The sequence below is a fragment of the Acomys russatus genome, chromosome 16 (genome assembly GCF_903995435.1).
Source record: "Acomys russatus chromosome 16, mAcoRus1.1, whole genome shotgun sequence".
Taxonomy (NCBI): domain Eukaryota; kingdom Metazoa; phylum Chordata; class Mammalia; order Rodentia; family Muridae; genus Acomys; species Acomys russatus.
The window spans coordinates 20,696,895-20,715,444 of NC_067152.1; the positions used below are offsets into that span (position 1 = coordinate 20,696,895).

The 18,550-nt window shown below is 46.2% G+C and overlaps 1 protein-coding gene across 1 annotated transcript; it reads left to right on the forward strand.

Annotated features, from left to right (window-relative positions):
* The first annotated feature begins 10,683 nt into the window (after positions 1–10,683).
* On the forward strand, positions 10,684–14,550 carry Tob1 (transducer of ERBB2, 1). Its single transcript, XM_051158322.1, has 2 exons — positions 10,684–10,968; positions 12,599–14,550. The coding sequence occupies exon 2, from the start codon at positions 12,743–12,745 to the stop codon at positions 13,787–13,789; it is 1,047 nt and encodes a 348-aa protein (XP_051014279.1). The 5' UTR covers positions 10,684–10,968; positions 12,599–12,742; the 3' UTR covers positions 13,790–14,550.
* Positions 14,551–18,550: the final 4,000 nt, after the last annotated feature.

The following is an 18,550-nucleotide window of genomic DNA, read 5'->3' on the forward strand; positions in this document are numbered from 1 at the left end:
TGACTCAAACGGAACTTGAGTTTCTGCCAGATCTTTCTTGCAAAGAAGAGAAAGAGGGAGGAGAAGGGATGGGAGAAACATGGGAAGAGGCAGAAAGGAGAGAGAGACATCATGGCTCCCACGGCGTTTTCCCAGGTACCTCCCCACTCACCTCTCACGCAGCTCCAAAGGTGGCCCGTGGCATCGTTCGCTCTGTTACAGGAGGCCGGGGCTCGGGCAGCCACACCTCGTCCCGACGACATAAACCCCTTTTTAAGTTCATATTTCTTGACTGTGCTTCACTGTAGCTTAGACAGCGAGGAAGTGGGAGCCACACGGGGGACAGCCTGTATTGATACAAGAATAGGTGCAAACGGCTGCAAGTCAAAAGACAGTTTTCTCAAGGCATCGCCAGGGAGCAGCATGAGAAGGCGGCAAAGGTTAGAGGGAAAGCGGCCTGACTAAATATCATTAGAACTTAAAAAGCATTAAAAAAAAAAATCAGTGTGTGTGTGTGTCTGAGAGAGAGAGAGAGAGAGAGAGAGAGAGAGAGAGAGAGAGAGAGAGAGAGAGAGAGAGAGAGAGAGAGAGAGAGAAAGAGATGTGGAGTTCACAGAACAATTTGTGGGAGTGAGCCTTCTCCTTTTACCCTGTGGGCCCTTGCAGTTGAACTCGGGTTACCAGGCTCCGCAGCTTACATTTGTAACTGCTGAGCCATCTAACCAGCCTAGAACAGGTTTTTTTCAATTTTATATAAAACCTACATTGTTTACGGGGAGATGGTGGCGCATGCCTTTAATCCCAGCACTCGGGAGGCTGAGGAAAAGTGGATCGCTGTGAGTTCGAGGCCAGCCTGGTCTACAGAGCAAGTTCCAGGACAGCCAGGACTGTTATACAGAAAGACCCTGTCTCAGAAAACAAAACAAAACAACAAAAAACCCTACATTTTTTTTTTTAATTTTGGTTTTTCTAGATATTTTGGATTTTCTCTATCTAACAACAGCCCTGGCTGTCCTGGAACTCTTTTTGTAGACCAGGCTGGTCTCAAACTCACAGCGATCCTCTTGCCTCTGCCTCCAAAGTGCTGGGATTAAAGGCTTGTACCACCATGCATGGCTAACACCCAAGAGGCAGAAACAGGCCTCCAGGTCAGCCTGGTCTACATAGTGAATTTTAAGCTGGCAAAGCCATCATGGTGAGACTTTGTCTCAAAACACCAAACCAAACCAAACCAAACCAGCCAACTAGGCAACCAAACCCTTCATTACTTGATAATCTTTGAGTGGGTCAGAATATTCTGTGCAGACCAGAAACTGAGCTTTGAGGTTTGAGCACCCAAATCACAGGTTTGAAATGTTCCGGCAAATTCTAAAGCAACATTTACTATTGGGATCCTGTCCAGTCATGTATTTAGTTTGCAACAAGCAAACTTCACCAAATTAAAAAGCACCATGATAGCTAACAGAAACTCAGAGAAGAGGCAAAGATTTAAAAAAAGAAAAATTATACAAACAAGGGCAGAGAGATAGCTGAGTAGGTCAGGTGCTTGCTGGGAAAGCATAATGACTGAGCCAGTCCCTAGAACTCATGAAAGAAAAGAATTGATTCCACAAAGCTGTCCTTTGGCCATCATATGCACACTGAGGCATTCATGTGCCCACACACATACACACATTCATACAATAATAATAACAAAATAATAATAATAATAATAATTACAACAACATAAAAATACCTGCAACATTTAAGACATGCTTACCCTACATAAGCAAAGAAACACAAATTAAAGCAACAACAACAACAACAAAACACCTTTAATCCCAGCATTCTGGGAGGCAGAGGAAGGCAGATCTTTGTGAGTCCAAGGCCAGCCTGGTCTGCAAAGAGAGTCCAGGACATCCAACCCTGTCTAGAAAAACAAAAACAAAAAACGACAACAACAAAAAAGAAAATGTCCCAGGCTGGAGAGATGGCTCAGTGATTAAGAGCACTGGCCGCTCTTCTAGAGGTCCTGAGTTCAAATCCCAGCACCCACAGGGCAGCTTACAACTGTGACTTCAGTTCCAGAGGATCCGACACCCTTTCACAGACATACACACAGGCAAACATCAGTGCAAAAAAGAAAGAAAGAAAGAAGAAAGAAAATGTCCTCTTGAGTAGAGACTGCTGCTCAGTGGCAGAGTGCTTTTCTAACAGACACTAAGCTCTGACTTAAGTCATTAGTCATGGTAAGTTGGGGGGAGCAGTGTGAGAAGAAGAAAGCATTCTCTCTTTTGACTAGATTCTCCAAGGAAATAATCAGATACAGCTGAAGAACTCTACATAAAAATGTTTAGTATAGAGAGTCAAGAAATGTCCAACCATGGCTCAATGAATGCTTGCAAATCCAAAGAAGGTGATACAGTACGCAGTCCTTAAAAAAAAAAAAAAAAAGATCAGTCAGGGAAAATAGGATCGATGTAGTGTTGATCGACCCACAGGCGGAGGCTGCAGGGATGACTCAGCATGAGGGCCCGCCTTCAGTGGATGCCAGCACCTATGTAAAAAAATGAGGAGCGGCTGTTTGCACACCTGTAACCACTGTGGAGGCAGAGGCAGGACGATCACTGGAACATGCTGGCTACTGACCCAGTTCCACTGTCAGTGAGAGAGACAGTCTCAAAAGAAGGCAGAGTGAGAGAGCAGAGTGCTTGCCCTCCCCTGGCCTCTGCTCATGTTTATATTTGGGCCCTCTCTCTCTGTCTCTCTGTCTCTTTCTGCTTCTCTGTCTCTCTCTGTCTCTGCCTCTCTCTGTCTCTCTCCGTCTCTGTCTCTCTCTCTGTCTGTCTCTCTTTGTCTGTATCTGTCTGTCTCTCTGTCTCTCTGTCTCAGTCTGTCTGTCTGTCTGTCTCTGTCTCTCTCACTCTCTCTGTCTCTCTCTGTCTCTGCCTCTCTCTCTTTCTCTCTCTCTGTCTGTCTGTCTCTCTCTCTCTCACACACACACATACACACACACACAAAGAAATGGAGCAGGATGTTCATCATGGTCTTCAATTTTATTTGTAGTATTTGAGACAGGGTCTTGTTTGTGCTGTTCAGGCTGCCCTTGAATTTATGTGACCCAAACTGAGCTTGAATTTGTGGTCCTCCAGCCTCAGCTGCCGATCACGCGTAGCTGTACCTAGTTTTTTTCCTCATCCCCTCATAGGGTAATCCAAATTTTTGTGTGATCCAAATTTCCTACAATGAAGATACCTAGGTTTGAGGCCTCAATTTTATTTATTTATTTTGTTATAAACTTAGTATTCAAGGCAGCAGGCAATGCAAATGTTCACACTGTGGCTTATGTGGCGGTCAAAGGACAACTTTGAGGAATTGGTTCTCTCTTTCACTTCTGTGTGAATTCCAGGTATCCAGCTCAGGCCTTCAGGCTTTCATGGCAAGAACCTATATCCACAGAACCATCTCCCCCATCCAGATTTCGCCCCCCCCCCTTTGGTTTTTTGAGACAGAGTTTCTCTGCGTAGCCCTGGCTGTCCTGGACTCCCTTTGTAGACCAGGTTGGCCTCGAACTCACAGCGATCCGCCTGCCTCTGTCTCCTGAGTGCTGCCATTAAAGGTGTGCGCCACCACGCCCAGCTGCCACCCAGATATTTTAGACTTGATCTTTTAAGAATTGAGTTCAGAGCCAGGCATGGTGGCACAAGCCTTTAATCCCAGTACTTGGGAGGCAGAGGCAAGTGGATTGATGTGAGTTTGAGGCCAGCCTGGTCTACAAAGCATGTCCAGAACAGTCAAAGGCTTCACAGAGAAACCCCATCTGGAAAAACCAAAACAACAACAACAACAAAAGAATTGAGTTCAGATTTCCTTAAACATTAATTACTATTGGGAATAGTTTTGTTGTTGTTTGATCACTTATTTTTTTGGTAAGGATAGTTTCACTGTGAGCTGCAAAACACTAAAAATGGTTTAAAAAGGAAATCAAACCTAGGCGGTCACTAGTATTGGCCAGAGGTCCTATTTCTGTGGTCAACTTGAATTTTCTTTTTGTTTGTTTGTTTGTTTCGTTTTGTTTTGTTTTTGTTTTTCGAGACAGGCAGCAGGCAATGCAAATGAGGGTTTCTCTATGTAGCCTTGCCTGTCCTGGACTCACTTTGTAGACCAGGCTGGCCATGAACTCACAGCAATCTGCCTGCCTCTGCCTCCCGAGTGCTGGGATTAAAGGTGTGCACCACCACGGCCGCCCCCAACTTGTGTTTTCTTTTTCGTGTTTATAAGAAAAGCTGGTGAGGTTTGCCACCAGATCCTTGTTCAAAGGCAGGGAGACAGTAACTGTGCTGCGGTGGCTTATCTACTAATTTCCTATTTATTGGTGTGAGGGATCCAGCACAGGTCCTTATATACATCAGAGAAGTACTGAAGTAGACCCACCAGCCCTTGGGCTTTGAGACAAGGTCCTACTATGTAGTCTAGGCTAGTCTTTTTTTTTCTGAGTATGACCGTTCTTTAGATTGTTCTTGGCTCTGAAAACTGTGATTACCAACACCGGCTCCAGGGACTCAGGACTCCACGTAGTCTGACTGGAGCTTGTTCCTGGGGCTGTGATCAGGTCAGATCTGCATGCTCCATCGATGCAGCCTGTCCCACCTCACGCTAGTCTTGAATTTTCTTTCCTCCCACTGAGATCACAGCCAAACACCACCAGGCTACTGTTCCCTGGAGAGGTGAGAGTCCCTATCCTGTCTCCCCGCCCTCCTCCCTGCCCCTGGAATCAGGCCTGTGGTCACCTCAGTCTACACAGTGTGGTAGTGGTGTTCTGACTTCCGCATGGGTCTCTCTCTGTGTGTTAACTCTTCAGAAACTCCCTCTTGGAGCATTTTTTCTTAGAACCAGTGCCCATGCCATGAGAAGCCCAGGCCCTGCAGGGAGTATAGAGGCCACACAGCAACAGTGCCAACTGAGCCTAAGGTGAGAGTATTCTCAGCCCTGGGTTAGCATGACAGTCTTCAGGCCTGTGCAGTAAACTCAGGGATCACCGACCACATGTGGCTATTTAAAGTTCGACTTCATTAAAATGAAAGGAACATTAAAATCTAGTTCCTGCATGGTGGCGCATGCCTTTAATCCCAGCACTCAGGAGGCAGAGACAAGCAGACGGCTGTGAATTTGAGGCCAGCCTGGTCTACAAAGCGAGTCCAGGACAGCCAAGGCTACACAGAGAAACCCTGTCTTGAAAAACAAAACAACAACAAAAAATGTGATTCCTCGGGCACTCTGGCCACAGTTCATGGGCTCCGTAGCCCATCTGGCTAGCATGTTGGACAGCACAAACGTATCCTCTTTCTGTCTTTGGAGAAAGATTTCAGCTGACTCTCAGTGTCCTCCCAACAGAGAAGTTCTAGTCACTGTAGAGCAGAGACAAGGCACGCATGCCCACATGAATTCCTGACCCACAAGGTCTACAGTCACAACACAATGGGTGCTTTCTACCATGACAGATGGGGTCTGGGGATAGCTTGTTGTGTGGCTCTAGTGACTGGAGGAAATCCCTTTTGAAAATAAATGCTTCCTGAAAATCCATCCCGGCTGACTTCTGCATGATATTGGAAAAGCAGCGTCTCAGTGCTTGTCCCTACTACCGTGAGGCCTGGGAGAGAACACACTTAGCACTTGCATATCCTCCTCAGTCAGGAAAACTAGGAGGGGGGGGGGGGAGGAGGGGCCCTGGGAATCCATTGGGCTAGCACCGGTGTCTGCCACAATTGGTTGTGTATAATTTTAGTAAGCCAGGCTGCATAATAACATATGTGGCAATCCATGCTTTAAAGTGTGTTTCAAGTCCTCTAATAACGCTCGCTTTCGGAGAACTTCACATAAATGTTCTTTGTACTCAGAATGCCTTCTGCACAATACTGCTCCTAGAATCTTCACTGTACTAAACCCAAATCCTCATCTTTGGCTAATGGAAAATCACTGTCAGGACTGGTTTAGACTTTTGGTCATCAGGATACTAAAGAAGGGGCAGGTTAATGAAGACATTTTCCTCTTGGCTGAAGTTGCCTCCGTGGAATTGCGTATTCCAAAGACAAATAGGCTTGTTCAGAGTTATCTATCTTTGTTACACTTACCCAAGTGGAGTCGGCTCTGAGGAAAGCATGGCCCTCTTCTACAAACTTCAGGAGAAGCTGTAGGAAACCGCACCGGTTTCCTCAGACACCACAGCATTGCCATCCTTTGAGAAATAATTAGGAAAGAACTAGTTTTGTTGGTCCTATCTCAATGACGTCTTTGTAATTCAGGTTTTGCTGAGGTAGGTTCTTACTGTGTACTCCAAGATGACCCTCAGCTGGGTGTCTTCATGCCTAGCCCCTCAGAACCGGACTTTTAGGTATCTGTCTGCAGCCTTGCCAAGGATAAACTGTATGTGGGGTTGTGGGTTTTTTTTTTTTTTTTCTTTTCTTTTTGTTGTTTGTTTTGAGATAAAAGTTTCTTGAAGCCCAGGCTGGCCCCTAACCCGCTATGTAATTTAGGAGTGTCTGGAACTCCTGATCCTCCTGCCTCTGCTTCCCAAGAACTGGGATTATAGGCACAAGCCACTGTTCCTGGCTCCTAGCACATAATCTTTGTCTGTGGCAGGTTCTCACCAAGACTGATTTAGAACTCAAAATTCCTTGGCCTCAGAATAGTGTCACACAAATATTGAGAAGAAAGGAGTAAGAATGACAACATATTTGTACGTTGCCCTATTTTCTAATAAAGGTCAATTCTCAAGTGCAATGGCCCTTAGTAAATTCTCTGGGTAGTGGGTAATGCCTGGCTCCTAGACACTGAGTTTCTGTTTACAGGGAAGCAGAATAAGAGAAAATTTAGGATGGTTTCCTCTTAGAAATAAGGATGATGATGCCAGATGTGGTGGCGCACACCTTTAATCCTAACACTCAGGGAGGCAGAGGCAGGTAGATCGATGTGAGTTTGACACCAGCCTGGTCTACAAAATACTCACTCAGGACAGTCAGGGCTACACAGAGAAACCCTGTCGTGAAAAAACAAAAAAACCAATCAAACAAACAAAAAATGAAGATGAGGGATGTGGTGTGTGTATCTGTTTGTGTGTGTTCAGGACACTTTCTGACACCAAACAGGTGTTATCTTTATTATACGGTGCCCACTTCAGGGTTCCGTAAAGATGTGAATGTGAGCCGGGTGGTGGTGACATGTGCCTTTAATCCCAGCACTTGGGAGGCAGAGGTAGGCAGATCCCTGTGAGTTCGAGGCCAGCCTGGTCTACAAAAGCAAGTCCAGGACAGTCAAGGTTTTACACAGACAGACAGACAGACAGACACACACACACACACACACACAGAGAGAGAGAGAGAGAGAGAGAGAGAGAGGAGAGAAATGTGAGGATGTGAAAGGGAGGGCCATGGTTTCTAGTGAGCACTATTCCTTTTCTTGACTTTGAGATACTAGGGTTTGAATTTAATAGGTCTTTGTGCATGCTGGGCAAAGAGAAAGCAGGCTCTTATGCCAGTCACAGGTTGTACAATTATTTTTCTTTTTTTATTGTAGGGTGGGGGGCTGGAGAGATGGCTCAGCCACAAAAGGCTAGGCTCACAACCAAAAGTAGAAATAGAGTCTTACTATGTAGCCCAGGCTGGCTTCAAATTTGCTATCCTTCTGCCTCAGCCTTTCAAGTGTGCTGGGGTTACAGGTCTGCACCACTGAGCTACAACCCCAGCTCTCCTTTTTATTTCTTGAGACATTGTCTCACTGGTGCCCAAGCTGACCTTGAACTCACTTTGTAACCCAGACAAGCCATGAACTTTGATCCTCCTCCTCTTCCCCCTAAGAACCTGCCATTACATGCCTGAGTCATCAGCTCCCAAGAGGGTTACCTGGAGCCCGAGATGATTTTTTTAAAATTTAATCACTGCAAATCTATATAAATTTAAGTGATGATTTAGCAGTGTACACTGTTGTAGAATCCTAAAGTAGATGTTAAATAGTAATTAGCAGTGAGGGACCTTTTAAAGTACAAGACTTTTGGGTTGAGACCCTCTTATACTCCTCACCCACACCCTCAAGATCCTGGAATTAACCAGTAACAATTTTGTCTGATTTTATTTTGTTTTGTTTTTGAAACATGGAGCTCAGCTGGCCTAGAACTTGCCTTGTAGTCCTGGCTGGCTTTGAACTTGTGATCCTCCTGTCTCAAGCTGAGTGATGGAATTTATAGGTGTACTTCAGAGTGCCCAACTAACTTGTACATTTTTAAGCTGCTGTTACTGATATTTAACCAGTCTCTAGCAGATAAATGCTTTAGTACTTTATATCTGAGACTGGAGAAATTCAAGAGAGGGGGGAGGGAGGGAGACAGGAAGGGAGAGGGAGGAGAGAGAGAGAGAGAGAGAGAGAGAGAGAGGAGAGAGAGAGAGAGAGGAGGAGAGAGAGAGAGAGAGAGAGAGAGAGAGAGAGAGAGAGAGAGAGAGAGAGAGAGAGAGAGAGATTAATTTCCTCTAGAGAATTCTTGAAAAGTATAGATAAGCTTAACAAAGTCATGATTCATCTATTTTCAGTTAGACATTTTAATCCCAGCCAAGCCTAATATGCTCTCTAATTATAGTGATATATTTTCCAAATTACAGCTCAAGACACATGGCCCAGCACATATGTCTGTAATTCTGAGCGTTTGGTACAGTACCACTATTTACCTAATGGTAATAAATTATGCTTCTAGGGCACATTAAAAATAAAGTGTTTCTCTTGGTAAGTCATTCCCAAAATATCTTACCTAGATTCTTGCAATTTCTGTGCCCAATTAACTATAGAATTTAAAATGCTTTATTATTTCTGTAAAAAAAAATTGACTTTCATTCTAGAAAAGCAAAAACACACATCTGAGGAAAACATTGGAAGAATAATTTATATTAAAAATATTTTGTTGACGGATGCTTCAATTTTAAATGCCAGTGCGCTCACAATTTAACCCCACTCTGCAACTAAAAAGCCGAAATTAAAAAAAAGAAAAAGAAAATTGAAAGCGTTTCTGAATGAAATTTCTATGTTCTCAAGAAAGCGTTGCCCAAGTTTTAGGAACCTGGGCAACAAACCCGAAATGGGTCACGTGACCGGTCCCCGCCGCACCACTCGGCCCATTCCACCAACCCTCCCCTTCTCACTCGCTGTGAGACTTTAGAAATATCCTTTCTCAAAGCTGTTCCTTCTAAAAGAAGAGGTGGAAACCCACGCAAGCAGGTCCGAGTGCAAAAAAAAAAAAAAAAAAAAAAAACCTACACCCATAACACGAAAGGCTTCTTGGCGGGCCGCGTAGACGAGGGTTTGTGCCCGGGGTGGTACAGATGGTCTACACAGAAGGTGAGTTGCGGTTTAACCTCTAGACAGAGGCTTAGAAATGTCCGCGCTGCCGTGTTAAAGGGCAAGGCAGCACCGGGACCGGTTTTTTTCCAGGAAGCATGCCCCGATTGCCCAGGAGGGGAAGGCCAGGCCCTGGGCGTTTCATTCACCGCTTCGCTTTCTACCCCCCTCCTCTGCTTGGCTTTCCCTAGCCTTTACCCCGTCCGAGTTTGACGTCCGTCTCCTGGAGACCAGACAGCCAATCGCGTGGCCGCTAAGGTCCGGCGCGACCAATCAGGCTTCGTTGCTACCTGTGAGTTAATATTTTTAGCCGAGAGGAACGCCCCGTTCCACTCCCGACGTGACTCGGATTTCTGGGCTGCAGGTTGTGGAAACGGCGCCGCTCGGCGCCCCTGGAGTCCCTTGCGTCCCTACTCCCTAGCCACCCCTCACACAGTTCAGAAACTCTCGCGGGTTCCTCAGCAAGGCACCGTGTTTATTTCGTGCGCCTGGGTGAAAGCCCTCAAGATGCACGCGTGGGCGCGCACGCCGTCGCATAGGCGGTTTGGCATCGTGTCGCTCGCTGGGACGTTTGATTTTAAGACGGCGTTTCTTACGGTCTCAAGCAACCCTCCATTTGCGAGCTGCTGCCGGATGACCCAGGGAGGTCTGGCCGAGGGGGTGGGGGCTTGCAGAGGCAGTTAAACTGTCACCTGGGCGGGAGGTGCAGCGAGGTGGCCTCCCTTCCCCGCCCCCAGGTTCTGCAGTCGTCATTCTCGGGGTGGCGGTTGGCCTAAGCCCTGCGGGGATTAATACTCAATGAACCGGGCGCACGAGTCCCGGTCACCCGGGGGTGGGCTGGAGACCCTCAGGATAGCTCGCTCAAGAATGGGGCTCTCCTCGGCCACAGACGCCCTGGGAAGCAGCCTTTCCCGTGTACTTTGCCCTCCCTCCCCCTGCCTGCCTCGGCCTCCCCTCGCGGCCGGCCCCCGCCGTGTCGCCACCTGCTCCGCTCCCCTCCCCCCCGCTTCAGGACCCGGCGGCCCAGCCGCCCCACCCCTCCCACCCTCCTCCAATCCCGTGCTAATGTCTCTTAACCACGCCCCCACCCTCTCGACGCTGCCAGCTAATTGGTCGTAGCGGCGCACAGAAGGGCGTGGCCATCTATCGGTGGCCGTCTGGACGTGGGCAGGCGGGACTTGGCCAATGGCGGCTGGGGGCGGGGCAGGGGCGGAGTCGGCGCGGCCCGGGGATGCGGGGTGCGGAGGGCGGGACTGTGACGCGGGCGGCGCGCACCCCCGCGGAGGATGGGGGCGGGGAGGAGGCTATAAAACGAGAGGCGGGGCGCGCGCCGCGGCAGAAGGAGCGAAGCTCTGGCCCGGCGCGCAGAGGGCGCTGGACGGGGACGCAGGGCCGGGCCGCCGGGCAGCTGTGTGGAGAAGCGAGCGCTCTCGTCCAAGCCTGCCGTCCCCGCCACCCCTAAGCCAGAGCAGCGAGCTCCCGGGCCCGCCCGAGGCGTCTGTCGCGCGTCCGGCGGTGGCGACGTCTTGCACCTGGCCGCCTCGCCGCTCCCGACCCACCCGCGACCCCGCCCGCTGCCCCTTCTCCCTCTCCCAGCCGCGCTCGGCGGCGGCCGCAGCCCCGGAGCAGCCTGTAAGTACCGCGGGGCGGCGGCTAGGGCCCGAGGGAGGGGCTGCAGCGTCCTGCGAGCCCGGCTGCGGAGGGGGGCCGCGGGGACCCCAGGGAATGGAGCCCCGAGGCTCGGCGGCCGGGAGATGGGAGCAACCGGGGTGGGGGACAGGGGCGTTTAAGCGGGTGGAGGGGGGATGGGGCGCCGGGGTACAGGGATCCGGCCCGGCCCGGTGCTCCGGGATGCTGGCTAGGTCCCAGGAGCCTCGAGCGGGGAGCGGAGCGGGGGGGGGGGGGGACGGCAGGGTCAGGTTACGGCGGGGGAGGGGAGGGCAAGGCGGCCCGCGCCGCGACCTGCCGGTGCCTGGGGCCGCGTCCCCGGGGCGGCCGGAGAGCCTGCTCTCCATTTCCCCGGGCGAGCTCCTCCTCCCGGAGCAAGGCTAGTAGTCTTCCTCCTCCTCCTCCACCTCCGGCTGTTGCTGCTGCCGTAGCACTCGGGCTCCCGGCGCTGTGAGCAGAAATCTAATGAGACCCAACTGGCTGTTTATGTAATTCTTCACAGTCCTGTCTTAAGGCGTTGCTTTAAAAACTACCTTCCACCCAGCCTGGCTGGGCTCGGCAGCACCTTTAAGCAATCCAGCTGAATCTGCTCTCTGTCGGCACTTGGCTTTCGGTTTGGAAAGTATAGTTTGGAGGCAACATGAAAGATTCTTTGCCCTTTGTCACCAAGAATATGGAAAATGGAACAGACGGATTAACACCAGTTTGTTTTAAATGCCCTTTTTGATCAACCTCGGTATACAAATAGCTCTCCCTTGGAAATACCTCTGTTTGCCCTTGATCTTTTCTTATCCCCACCCAGTGCTGATCCAGCAACCGTTTAAAGGTCGACCTTACTGCTCCAGCCTCTCCAGGGGCTGTTCGTTTTTTCCAGAGAGAGAAGGAGGTAGTTTTTAAAAATTAGAATAAAACTGAGCAACCATGCCCTTTAAACAGTAATCAATAGGAGTTTTAAGCTACTTGTTTTCCTTACACTTGCAGCTGAGATGAATTTCATAATGGGGGGTGGGGGGACAGTACCCAAAAAGAAAAAGCTTTCAAGAAGAGCAGTTGTGTGAGTGCCCTTGGCATGATTAAAACTATAGGGAATATTTTGGTTTCTATCATCTGCCCAGGTGACAGTTTATTTAGTGTCTTTAATTTTAACACCATGTTCTTTAAAAATTAAGAAAAAATTTGTAACACAACATATCTAAATATTTGACATGGAGCAGATTTAAACATGTTTCCAAATGGTGAATAGCACAAAAACTAACAACCAGCTTGTAAAAGTGGAGTGTGTAGGTGGGTGCATTGAGTGTGCAATACACATCTAGTAAACACTGACATGAGGAGAAAGAAAAGAAACGTATTCTTGGAGGTACCCAGAAAAGGTATGTAATAGCTTAAAATGCAATGCTGTTTTAATTGTAACTGTTTTGAACTTGAAGCAAGTGCCTTTTTAATTGTCTGTTCCTTTATTTTGTAGCGGTATTTTCCAGTCTTTCTAGCATAGTAGACATTTTCAAAAATGAAATGCTTCCGATAAAAAGGCTTTGGAGCTACTACATTGATCTTATTTGGACATGTTTGCTTTTGTTTTGTTTTCCTAAAGGAACAAGACCACGAAAGGTTGAAGGATAATCTAATACCAGCACTTTGAATGAGAATTTGTTTCTCTGCCATATACTGATTTTTAAAAATTTTATTTTTCCGGTGGAGGAGTTGAAACAAATCTAACTTTTGTGGCATCGCAGCTATGCAGCTTGAAATCCAAGTAGCACTAAATTTTATTATTTCCTACTTGTACAATAAGCTTCCCAGGAGACGTGTCAACATTTTTGGTGAAGAGCTTGAAAGACTTCTTAAGAAGAAATATGAAGGGCACTGGTATCCTGAAAAGCCATACAAAGGATCAGGGTTTAGATGTATACACGTAGGGGAGAAAGTGGACCCCGTGATCGAACAAGCATCCAAAGAGAGTGGTTTGGACATCGACGATGTTCGCAGCAATCTGCCGCAGGATCTTAGCGTTTGGATCGACCCGTTTGAGGTTTCCTACCAAATTGGTGAAAAGGGACCAGTGAAGGTGCTCTATGTGGATGACAACAGTGAAAATGGATGTGAGCTGGATAAGGAGATCAAAAACAGCTTTAACCCAGAGGCCCAGGTTTTCATGCCCATAAGTGACCCAGCCTCTTCCGTGTCCAGCTCTCCATCCCCTCCCTTCGGTCACTCTGCTGCTGTCAGCCCTACCTTCATGCCCCGGTCCACTCAGCCTTTAACCTTTACCACTGCCACTTTCGCTGCCACCAAGTTTGGCTCTACCAAGATGAAGAATAGTGGCCGTAGCAGCAAGGTAGCGCGTACTTCTCCCGTCAGCCTCGGCCTGAGTGTGAACGACATCCTCAAGCAGAAAGCCATCTCCTCCTCCATGCACTCTCTGTATGGGCTGGGCCTGGGCAGCCAGCAGCAGCCACAGCAGCAGCAGCAGCCGCCATCCCAGCCGCCTCCACCACCTCCGCAGCAGCAGCAGCAGCAGCAGCAACAGCAGCAAACCTCTGCTCTTTCTCCGAATGCCAAGGAATTTATTTTTCCTAATATGCAGGGTCAAGGTAGTAGTACCAATGGAATGTTCCCAGGTGACAGCCCCCTTAACCTCAGTCCCCTCCAGTACAGTAATGCCTTTGATGTGTTTGCGGCCTACGGGGGCCTCAACGAGAAGTCTTTCGTAGATGGCTTGAATTTTAGCTTAAATAACATGCAGTATTCTAACCAGCAATTCCAGCCTGTCATGGCTAACTAAAAAAACAAGAGAGAACATGTATCGTACAAGTTAAAGTGCATCGGCCCAAGGGGGAATTTTTTTTTTCTTCCTTGAGATTTTTTTTTTTTAAGATTATAGTAAGGATACATTCAAGCTTGGTTACAAAATAAAACATGCATCATTTTTCATTTGCCAACCAAGCACAAAAGTTATTTTATACTGACTGTATATTTTAAAGTATACTCTCAGATATGGCCTCTCACAGTATTTAAGATATAGCAAGGACATGGCTGATTTTTTTTTTTATATATATATAAAAAATTGGCACTAATAAGTGGGTTTATTGGTCTTTTCTAATTGTATAATTTAATTTAGTACAAAGTTTGTAAAATATCAGAGGATATATATATTGTTTCTACGACACGGTATTGCATTTCTATCTTTTTACTACAGTGATCTGTGACAGCAGCTTCATGTTGTATTTTTTTTACTGAAATTGTATAATATCCATCTTAAAGACATCAAACTATTCTGAAAATTGTGTACAGGATATTCCTTTAGTGGTGGAATTAAAATGTACGAATATTTGCTTTTTCAAAAAAATGTATTTTCTGTTAAAGGTTTAAAGATTTTTGCTATATATTATGGAAGAAAATGTAATCGTAAATATTAATTTTGTACCTATATTGTGCAATACTTGAAAAAACGGTATAAAAGTATTTTGAGTCAGTGTCTTACATGTTAAGAGGGACTGAAATAGTTTATATTAAGTTTGTATTAAAATTCTTTAAAATTAAAAATGCCTATTCTGTGGTCTTTGTTTTAATAAGCCTTTGCTGAAGTCTGTGGGTGAAACTAGGTAGCACATGCTCTTGAAGAAGGCCCGTACGAGGTCACTGAGCCACAGAGGAATAAAGAACTCAGAGGCTCTGCTGTTCTTCACACAGCAGTTTGCCAGAGCGAGGGTGTAGCCTGTAGAGTGTCTGCCTAGCAGAAAGCAGAAAGCCGTGGGGTTGAGCCCCGGCATCCTGTAAATGCAAGTGTTACACGCATGCCTCTAGTACCGCAGCGTTCAGGAGTAGAGGCAGGATGAGACGTTCAAGGTTGTCCTTGAATACATAATTCAAGGTTGCCCCAGGCTACATGAGACCCTGTCTTTTAAAAAATAAACAAAATCAGGGTAACCAGTGTTTGGGGCAGCATTGTTTTATAACAACCTTCATCAGGAACAGTATGTTAAGGCTGGTTAAGCCTGCTTTATAGCAATTGTTACTTAAAATATCATGTGTCTAGGAGAGAGCCAGGTTATAGGATGAAGTCATAATCTAATAGCATTTATTTGAAGTATAGATGGAGGAGCTTTAAAAAAGCGGTTGGCCTACCCTTCAAAGGTTTTGTTTATGATCCTTTAAATTCAGCTATTATCTATAGCTAGAGAGAATTTAGGATTAAAACCATCCACAGTTGGAAGAGTTGTTAAACATTAATGTTTGTTTCTTTTCCCAGTGAAACTTTTACATGCTGTTTTTTGGGGGTGGGTTTGTTTGTAGATGGTACCCAACCCAGTTAGGGGCTTTAACAGATTAGTTACTGATAATGCCTGAAATTATAGAATTTTCTTGAGGAATTTTAAAAAATTGGCTGATGAGTTAAGGCACTATTAAAATGAAAGGTTGTGGTGGCAAATTTCCTTTAATCCTAGCACTTAAGGCAGACACAGAACCAAGCTCCAGGCCAGCTAGAGCTACGTAGACCGTGTCTTTTAAAAGCAAAATAAAACTTTTAAGACAAGTCATTATACTGTTTAAATGTTTGCTGATATGTGCTGATAGAATATTTGTGAGAAAATTGCCTTGAACTGGGAAGAACCGGCTCTGCGTTTGTAGTAAGGCACCAGCATTGTCTCGGTTACCAGCGAAACAAGGGTTTTAGGCAGAAGCCTACAAAAGCCTTTTGTCACCCTAGCTGTCTAGAGCAATAAAAGTTTTAAGGCAACAAGCACTGAAATAACAGAAGGAAACTGTTCCTTGTGCACCATGGTGAGGCCTTTGTTCCTTTGTGGACAGAATGGGGCTATGAAGAAGTATGAGATGGCAAGAAGCCTCCCAGTGCCCAGGTCACCAGTTCCGAGCCTCCCAGTGCCCAGGTCACCAGTTCCGAGCTGTTAGGATCACAGTTTGAACAGCAACAATAATTAAACCACCAGTTGACAGAAACCAGTGACATTCTCATAGCTTTAACTTGGAAGAAAAAGCTAGAGGGAACAAAACAACAAAGACAAAAGAACTTGTGAAGACTGGACACGAAATTCGGCTCTTAGGGAAAGGCCACCTTAGTCTGTTCACGTTCATCTGGTACTTGAGAGAGATTAAATTTTATCTTGATTGGTTTCAGGAAAACATTTGATTTGAGCTTGGCGTCTGAGTAGGTTTTTTTGTTTTGTTTTTTAGAGAGTGAACAGAAGCCCTGTTTTCATGTTTTGTTTTGTTCTCTCATTAGGAATGGAAATTGTCTTAAAGGAACATGTGCCTAGCACATTTGGAAAAGCTTACAACTTAACCCTAGGTCTGTTTTATCCTCACTGTCATCACTTCAGGTCTTCGGTGTGAAGACTTCTTGGTTTACAGTTTGAGAAGTTCTGTAGTTTGTATGATTTACAAATAATGTAAACATAGGTATGCCCTATCTTTTTGTCCTCAGTTACTGTAGGTGTTGCCGCAGCCTCTGTATGCCCAACCCTAGTGGGCGGTTCCAGGTTGCACTCTGCCTAGGAAGTGGAAATGATGACTTCAGAGTTAGTGGCTTCTACTGCCAGTGCCTAACATTTTCTGGAAATTTTTTTTTTCCAAGTAGCCCAGGCTATTTCATTTTATGGCTGATGGTCACCTTTGAACCTGATCCTCCTGCTGGGATTATAGGTGAAAGCCACCACACAAAGCACAGGCTTTCTGCAGGCAAAATATGTGGTGGCGCACGCCTGTAATCCCAGCACTCAGGAAGCAGAGGCAGGTGGATCACTGTGAGTTCCAGGCCAGCCTGGTCTACAAAGTGAGTCCAGGACAGCCAGGGCTGTTACATAGAGAAACCTCATCTCAAAAAACAACAAAACAAAACAAAAAGAAAAAAACCTAACAACAAAAAATGCCTCCTGACCTGGCAGCACTGTTCATTTGTTGTGATAACTTCTTTCTTGAGGGAAAAGCTAAAGATACCCTGGAGTTGATGCTTTTCTAAATGTATGTTGGTGTAAATTTCACAGTGTAAATTTCCATCTTAACTGAGAGATTTAATGTAGCCTTCAGGACTTAGGTTATTTAAAAATAAGTCACTGAGAGCTAGGCATGGTAATGCATGGCTTTAATCACAGCACTCAGAGGAGGCAGAGGCAGGCGGATCTCTGAGTTCGAGGCCAACCTAGTATAAACAGGGCGATTTCCAGGACAGCCAGGGCTATTCAGGAAAACACTGTCTCAAAACAATACATAATAAAGCTACTGTAACATAGAAACTAAACTCTGTGTCTTTGGACATACTTAGAGTGAGGAAATAAAATGCCCGTTGGAGGCTTTCCTCCATACCTGTTCTCTGTACAAACAGAAACTATCATAGGCATGGAATATAAATTATCCGGTTGTCACTCGGTATCCCTTGGGGATCAGTTTCGGGACCTCAACAGATTCCAAACTCCAGGGATGCTCAAAGCCTAATATAGAGCATAGGCTATTTGCATATGCCCCATGCACACCTTCCCATATACTTTAAATCATTTCTAGACTGCTTATAATACCTGTTATGCTATATAAATATCTGTTATGCTATATTGTTTAAGGGAAAATGACTGAAGTATACATACTGAATAAGGACAAACGCTTTCAAGTATTTTCTGCTTGTAGGTGGTAAATCCATAGCTGCAAAGCCACAGATAAAGAAGGCTTTCTCTCTACCCTTGGCTGGCTGGAATGCATGCCTTTGACAGAAGCTGGGAACAGTGTAAGAACAGATGAGGAAAGCAGAAGGCCGCATGAACTTGTCACTGCTGAATAAGAGCCATGACATTGTCAACTGTGCTGGGAGGTCACCTGAGATCAGATTCCCTTAGTTTCCGCAGTATACTTGGAAAATCTTTTCCTCTTTTGGAAAGATCTAGAATCGATATCTGTGCACGCAACTGGAAAAGTCATGCATTTGTGTTTGTTGAAGGCAGTTGTAAAACTTTACAAGTGATCCAGTTAAATACTTCAGTAGCATTCTGTGTGCCAAGCACAGTTCTAACCCAGTTTACGGACCACGTGGGGCGGGGGTGGGGAAGAGACTGAGGCACAAAAACCTTAGCCCAGGACTCTGGATTCAGACTCAGATGGTCACGGCAGGGTTCATGCCCTTAAATACTAAGTTGTATTCCCTCACATTCGTTGATATTGTTATCTGAGGTGAAGAGAATAAACCTATTTTTGATGTACCAGACACATACTTGTAAAGGTTCTTACAGAAGTGTTACTACGAAGAGTCTAGTGGATAGCATTTAGCCATGTATATCCATAGGTTTTCATTATTGAGGCTATTAACTAGGAAACAGTTTAATTGGACATGGTGGCACATGTCTGTAATCCCAGTATTTGGGAGGTAGAGGCTAGGGGATCAGGAGTTAAGAGAGGATATGTCAAATCCCAGGAGCCCCATCAGGGATCCAGCTGCAAGGACTTAAGGGCCTCCCAATGCACTCCACCTCTTAAAGGCCCACAGAATCTCCCAATTGGGCCACTCTGAGAACCAAGACTTTTAACAGATGGACTTTGGCTG